The following is a 7,928-nucleotide window of genomic DNA, read 5'->3' as shown; positions in this document are numbered from 1 at the left end:
CGCACCCAAAGAAAAGATGACTGGTCAGTTATCTTGCTTCCATTTTCATAGTTATGCACCCCTATCCCTATAAATACCTCTTTACACACGAAACCAAGGACGGAGAGTAGATCCAAGGTAATTAGAGCATAGAGGCTTGAGCTTTTGGTGATTTTGAGCAAGAGAGAGTCTTCATCTTTCAAAAAAATACTTTTAAGAAGCTTTTGGTGATTCCTAGAGATCTAAGCTCAGACTTAATCTTTGGAAGAGTGAACATCTTACACCGATAAGATATTCACTTAAGGTTCTTATTTCGATAAACGAAAAAGAATATTCAAAAGCCTTCACGGTTCAATCAGAATCTTATGAATCGGCGGTCCACGGGCTAACGCACCCATGGCACAGGCAAAGATCCCACAAAAGCAGGATTTGATAAACGATTCCTGTGTTATTTTCTAGAGAGTTGTAATTTTCTTATTTTGTTGTGTAATTCATTATAAGCGATTGAAGTTTTAATGGATTCCATTTCAAAACCAACTTTCAACGAAAACATTCAAATCCTTGGCCTTCTGTCACTTGAGATCGGCAACCGGTTGAGTGTGATCTGAGAAAATCCCACAAAGAAATTTCCCTCTACTTCTTTCCCTCCAAATTCCGTTGCCTGATTCTCCTAACTCCGCTGCCGAACTCCGTTGCCTACCCACAGAAGATCCAGATGAACTTTTTTCCTAAATTCCGCTGCCTACCCTCACGTGAGAAGGCGGAACAAGCGTTGTTCCGCTTTCTTACGAGGAACAGTTAAGCCGTGGGTTGACAGAATAAATGGGCTTTTGGGGTCATGTGTCGGATTGTTAACCCACTGACATTTTTTTCTGTTTGGCAGGCTAATGGAGGGTTAAACCTCCTTAACCCTTCATTTATTCTCTTACCAAATGCAGCCTTAAGTATTTAATATGGGTTTGCCTAATGGGCGGCCTTGGGCACCCGTTAATGTGGATTAAATTCCACAAATTCGGGAATTATTTTACATATGCCTGCAACTTCGGTGCTCAATGAAGATTTGTTGGAACACCGATAATATATCTATAAATAAATTCCTTAAAAATAGCTCTCACATCTCTAGATAGATAGATTTAACGGTTAGGAGGTGTTTCACACCCAAAATTTTAATTAACTATAATTTCAATTAGTTAAAAAAGTTATTTTAGGAAATACAAATTAATTAGGAGAGTAACATAATTTATGATTAGTTAGAATCCTCCAACTAACTAATATTTCACTTTATAATTTTTACCGCGTTATCATGTAACGCTCCACACTTTCCATAAGAAGAGAAAGCTTCACACTTCCCATTAAAGTAAAATTCTCCGCTGGACCTTGTTCCTGCCCGGGGAAGAGACCAAGATCGTATCGTATAACGGCACCTTAGGAATTAGATGTGGGGATTAAAATCGTTTTTGTATTAGATAGAATTTTAGAACTAACAATTTACCTTATCTATCTTATGCTGTGTTTTCCTCTCCTTTCAAACTTCATTGTTTATGTTTATTGCAATCTAAATTTTCTTATATTGTTTTATGTTTACAATTTAATCCTTTTCACTCATATAAATTGGAAAAAGTTAAAAATAAATTATCGTACTTTTTCTCTCTTATTTTTTCTGTCAAATTAACTTTGAAAAGATCAAATTTATCTCATATATCATGCAAAATTTTCAAATAAACCGAGGCCTTAAAGTTTCCCTTTTCCCCCTCTAATAAATCAAGTAAATAAAAAACTTCACTATTCGGACAAAATACTAGAGAAGTGTTAAGAATGACACGGATAGTATGCAACTTTAATTGATTTCTCAAGCTGATACTATTGCCATCTAACTTTATTTTGGTTGATATTGATAGTATGCAACTTTAATTGATTTCTCAAGCTGATACTATTGCCATCTAACTTTATTTTGGTTGATATTTCAAAAAGTTTTAATAGAAAAAGTTCTCAAGCTGATACTATTGCCATCTAACTTTATTTTGGTTGATATTTCAAAAAGTTTTAATAGAAAAAAGCCTCTAAAACTAAGATCATGTATAATTTCATAAATGTTGTCGTCATCTTCTGTAGTTGGAGCAACGCCATAAGAGAGCTTGCAAATTTAATGACGTTGAGGACAATAGGTTTGTTACTGAGGCGGAGTAAGGGAAAACTGAACAATGTTGGAATCGAAGTTAAAAACATAAAGGAATTAGTATTAAATAGAAAGGACAAAAATGCCCTTCCCTATTTACAACCCTATTTTTTTATTTTATAATAATTAAAAATAAGAAAAATAGTATTTTAGGAGTACCAAAGCAATCCTCTTTTCACATTATGTTTTAAGTGCAATAATTTTCCTCATATTTTCTCTCTATTTCTGTCGCTGCCTTAAATGCAAATCATGCATGCTAAAATTGTTTCTCTCTCTTCCTCATGTTTACTTTACGTATTTAAATCTTATTTTAACTTTGAAATTTCTAAGTATTCTTTTGCACAAAAAAATTACCCCCAACTTTATCTCATTTTAACTTTAATACCTCAAAGTTCAATAAATTTCAGCTCAGATTCCCCTAATTTTTAAACAAAATTTTACTTTGCGAACCCAACTTTTAAATAAATTAATGGAAATATCAATTTTTGGGTGTCAAATTTGATTTTTTTTTACTTTAGGATATAAAAGTTAAATATTTGTTGAACTTTAGAGTACGTTTGGGCAAAAGAAACTTTGAAGTATCAAATTAAATTTTTTTTGGACGTTGGAGCATTTATTTGGGCAAAAACAAACATTGTGCATCAAAGTTAAAAATGAGTTAAACATCAAGGTATTGAAGTGTGAATAATCCAACCAGATTTAATAAGTGAAGAGTAGAAGGGAGAGAAACAAATTGTAATATTATGCCATATTAATGGAATTATTAGAAATATTTCTAAATTTGTATTACAGATAATTCACATTAATCGGTGCCCTTAGGCACCCGTGAGAAAAACCAATTTAAAATTAGTGCCCCAAAGCTTTCACATTTTAAAATTAGTTTCCAAAATTTTTAGGGAAAAATGTGTACAGGCCCCAAAAGCAGAAACTTCATGTGACGAGGCCTCTCATAGTTTTTCTCATGTGAATCAGCCTCTTGATGTGTGACACTTTGTACTACAGTACTTTTTTATTAATTATTACATATCGGCTAAGCTAAAATCCCCAAATTATCTTTATCCTCTCTCCTCAATCCCTCAGACCCAACACTCATATCCTCTCTCTCTCTCTCTCATCTTCTCTCTCTCTCTCTCTCTCTCTCTCTCTCTCTCTCTCTCTCTCTCTCTCTCTCTCTCTCTCTCTCTCTCTCTCTCCTCTCTCTAAAACTAAGAGCTTTCTCAAGCTCATCACCCTGGCCCTCGCCCTCCTCGCCATTGCCGCCTCCGCTCAGGCCCCCAATGCTCCCCTCGAGTTCGCCGCTGCCTCCCCTCCCCTCACCCGTCCGCTTGAGAAAAACGCTCGAAAAAGCTCGGGCAATTAAGACTGTTGAGGAGTGCAGGGAGATGATCCGAAGGTATGATGTTAATGGAGATGGTGTTTTATGCTTTGATGAATTTAAGAAGATGATGCTACGAGAGTAGGTTGGTTTTTGAGATTGATCTTTACCGTAAATGATGATGTTGTTGTGCCCCGCTGAGATTTGGATATTACTTTTTTTTTATTTGAGATGACTTTGATCAATTGAGGGTTCATGTTGATAATATATCTACGTTTTTAATTTCTCACATGACGGTGGATTTATCCTTATGAGCTTCTGTATTTGTAAATTGTGACCGATTCTGTTGTGGATGTTATTTTAGTCACCAGGCCGAGACGCACAGAGCATTAATCCAGCTAGAAGAATAAAAGAAAAAAAAGAAAAAAATGTTTGACCAGCTACAAATAAATGAACGGTTTAATTTTAAAAAATAGTCAAAAGTTGTCCCCATTTTTTCACTTTCACGAGACATCCACGCCTTTTTGGAGGAAGCTGAATTTGCACCACTTTCACGAGACATCCACGCCTTTTTGGAGGAAGCTGAATTTGCAATAAACCTAATGTGCGCAATCTTTTTGTATTTTAATTTGAATTTGCAATAAACCTAATGTGCGCAATCTTTTTGTATTTTAATTTCGAACAAAATTTTAAAATAGACTACTTTTAAAACTTAATTAGCAAAATAGGCTGAAAAAATATTTAATTACCAAAAATCGCTGTAAGCTGGGACGGTAGTTATAAATCGTTGTTATAAATGAGGATACAGTCATGTTTTTATAAACCGTTGTTAATTATATTTGATAAAAGTTATACCTAATGATATGTTATTTCTAGATGCTATCGTGGTAGTTTTAGTAGCCCTCGAGTTAGTTTTAGCTGCTACAATTGTTAATTCTGGCTACTAAGTTACTTCTAACCGCTACTTGTTATTTTTGCTTCTATCTTAGTTCTAACTTTTATTACCCTAGTTCTAGCTTGTATATAGCCAGTTCTAGCCCACACCTTACTAGTTCTAAACTATGCCCGTGTTTTTTACCTTCACACTTGTTAATTCATGCTTCTACGTTAGTTCTAGCTTCTATTACCATAGTTCTAGCTTATATACAGCCAGTTCTAGCCCACACCTTGCTAGTTCTAAACTCAACAAATGGTTTTTTACATGCACACTTGTTAATTCTAGCTTCTAGCTTAGTTCTAGTTTCTATTACCCTAGTTCTAGTTTGTATACAGCCAGTTCTAACCCACACCTTACTAGTTCTAAACCCAGCCTTCGTATTTTACCTTCACACTTGTTAATTCTTGCTTCTACGTTAGTTCTAGCTTCTATTACCATAGTTCTAGCTTGTATACAGCCAGTTCTATCTCATACCTTACTAGTTCTAAACCCAGCCCGCGTTTTTTACATGCATACTTGTTAATTCTAGCTTCTAGCTTAGTTCTAGCTTCTATTACCCTAGTTTTAAATTGTATACAGTCAGTTCTAGCCCACACCTTGCTAGTTCTAAACCCAGCCTTCGTATTTTACCTTCACACTTCTTAATTCTTATTTCTACGTTAGTTCTAGCTTTTATTACCCTAGTTCTAGCTTGTATACAGCCAGTTCTAGCCCACACCTTGCTAATTCTAAACCCAGACTTCGTATTTTACCATCACACTTGTTAATTCTTGCTTCTACGTTATTTCTAGCTTCTATTATCCTAGTTCTAGCTTGTATACAGCCAGTTCTAGCCCACACATTGCTAGTTCTAAACCCAGCCCGCGTGTTTTACTTTCACACTTGTTGATTCATGCTTCTACGTTAGTTCTAGCTTATATTACCCTAGTTCTATCTTGTATACAGCCAGTTCTAGCCCACACCTTACTAGTTCTAAACCCAGCCCACGTTTTTTACATGCACACTTGTTAATTCTAGCTTCTAGCTTAGTTCTAGCTTCTATTACCCTAGTTCTAGCTTGTATACAGCCAGTTCTAGCACACACATTGCTAGTTCTAAACCCAACCTTCGTATTTTACCTTCATACTTGTTAATTCTTGCTCTACGTTAGTTCTAGCTTCTATTACTCTAGTTCTAGCTTGTATACAGCTAGTTCTAGCCCACACTTTACTAGTTTTAAACACAGCCCGTGTTTTTTACATGCACACTTGTTAATTCTAGCTTCTACCTTAGTTTTAGCTTCTATTACCCTAGTTCTAGCTTATATACAGTCAGTTCTAGCTTATATATAAGCTAGAACTAGGGTAATAGAAGCTAGAACTAACGTAGAAGTAAGAATTAACAAGTGTGAAGGTAAAATATGAAGGCTGGGTTTAGAACTAGCAAGGTGTGGGCTAGAACTGCCTGTATACAAGCTAGAACTAGGGTAATAGAAGCTAGAACTAACGTAGAAGCAAGAATTAACAAGTGTGAAGGTAAAATACAAAGTCTGGGTTTAGAACTAGCAAGGTGTGGGCTAGAACTGGCTATACACAAGCTAGAACTAGGGTAATAGAAGCTAAAACTAACGTAGAAACAAGAATTAACTAGTGTGAAGGTAAAATACGAAGGCTGAGTTTAGAACTAACAAGGTGTGGGCTAGAACTGACTGTATACAAGCTAGAACTAGGGTAATAGAAGCTAGAACTAATCTAGAAGCTAGAATTAACAAGTGTGCATGTAAAAAACGCGGGCTGGGTTTAGAACTAGTAAGGTGTGGGCTAGAACTGGCTGTATACAAGCTAGAACTAGGGTAATATAAGCTAGAACTAACGTAGAAGTATGAATTAACAAGTGTGAAGGTAAAAAACGCGGGCTAGGTTTAGAACTAGCAAGGTGTGAACTAGAACTGGCTGTATACAAGCTAGAACTAGGGTAATAGAAGCTAGAACTAAGGTAGAAGCAAAAATAATAAGTAGCGGTTAGAACTAACTTAGTAGCCAGAATTAACAATTGTAGCAGCTAAAACTATCTCGAGGGCTACTAGAACTACCACGATAACATCTAGAAATAACATATCATTAGGTATAACTATTATCAAATATAATTAACAATGATTTATAAAAACATGACTGTATCCTCATTTATAACAACGATTTATAACTACCGTCCCAGCTTACAATGATTTTTGATAATTAAATATTTTTTCAGCCTATTTTGCTAATTAAGTTTTAAAAGTGGTCTATTTTAAAAATATGTTCGAAATTAAAATACAAAAAGATTGAGCACATTAGGTTTATTGTAAATTCAGCTTCCTCCAAAAAGGCGTGGATGTCTCGTGAAAGTGGAAAAATGGGGACAACTTTTGACTATTTTTTAAAATTAAATCGTTCATTTATTTGTAGTTGGTCAAACATTTTTTCTTTTTTTCTTCTAGCTAATCTATGCATCTCGGCCTGGTGACTAAAAGAATATCCACAACAGAATCAGTCACAATTTACAAATACAGAAGCTCATAAGGATAAATCCACAGTCATGTGAGAAATTAAAAACGTAGATATATTATCAACATGAACCCTCAATTGATCAAAGTCATCTCAAATAAAAAAAAAGAAAAAGTAATGTCCAAATCTCAACGGGCACAACAACATCATCATTTACGGTAAATATCAATCTTAAAAACCAATCTACTCTCGTAGCATCATCTTCTTAAATTCATCAAAGCATAAAACACCATCTCCATTAACATCATACCTTTGGATCATCTCCCTGCGCTCCTCAACAGTCTTCAATTGCCCGAGCTTTTCGAGCGTTTTCCTCAAGCTCTACGGCGGCGATCTACGGCGCGATGAGGACAGGTGGAGGAGGGGAGGAGAGGCGACGACGAACTCGAGGGGAGCCTTGGGGGCCTGAGCGGAGGCGGCAACGGCGAGGAGGGCGAGGGCCAGGGTGACGAGCTTAAGAAAACTCTTAGTTTTAGAGAGAGAGAGAGAGAGAGAGAGAGGAGATGAGAGAGAGGAGATGATGCTGGGTCTGAAGGATTGAGCAGAAAGGATAAGGATAATTTGAGGATTTTAGCTTAGCTGGCATGTAATAATTGATAAAAAAGGCTGAAATACAAAGTATCACACATCAAGGGGCTGATTCACATGGGGAAAAGTATGAGAGGCCTCGTCACATGAAGTTTCTGCTTTTGGGACCTGTACACATTTTTCCCAAATTTTTAAGTATTTTAAAATTACTCTCCAAGTCTTCGTATTTCGAAATCAGTCTCCTAAATCTTTTTAGCGTTTCGAAATTAGTCAGGAAAATATTCTATCTAGAAGTAAGCTCAAAATATTTAGGTTTGTGGGGACCTTTTAGATAAACAGAAGTACAGGCTGGCACCTTTAAGGATACAACTCATAGACAATAGACTGATGCCAAGTCCGCTGACACATCATCATCAACATCCTGGGCTCCACTTTTTGGGCCCATCTGGGTCTTGATCCTTCACCATGCCG

General features: G+C 36.0%; 1 protein-coding gene across 1 annotated transcript in view; it reads right to left on the bottom strand.

The window, feature by feature from the left end:
* LOC109846855 (2,3-bisphosphoglycerate-dependent phosphoglycerate mutase-like) overlaps positions 1-7,902 on the bottom strand; it is a 25,744-nt gene extending 17,842 nt beyond the window's left edge. The window contains exon 1 of the mRNA XM_020416094.1: positions 7,843-7,902. Within this exon, the coding sequence (XP_020271683.1) occupies positions 7,843-7,902 (60 nt within the window). The remainder of the gene's footprint in view (positions 1-7,842) is intronic.

This window comes from Asparagus officinalis, chromosome 7, assembly GCF_001876935.1.
Source record: "Asparagus officinalis chromosome 7, Aspof.V1, whole genome shotgun sequence".
In the NCBI taxonomy this organism is placed as follows: Eukaryota; Viridiplantae; Streptophyta; class Magnoliopsida; order Asparagales; family Asparagaceae; genus Asparagus; species Asparagus officinalis.
The sequence above is the reverse complement of the archived record's forward strand: the minus strand, read 5'-3'. Positions and strand labels throughout refer to the sequence as shown.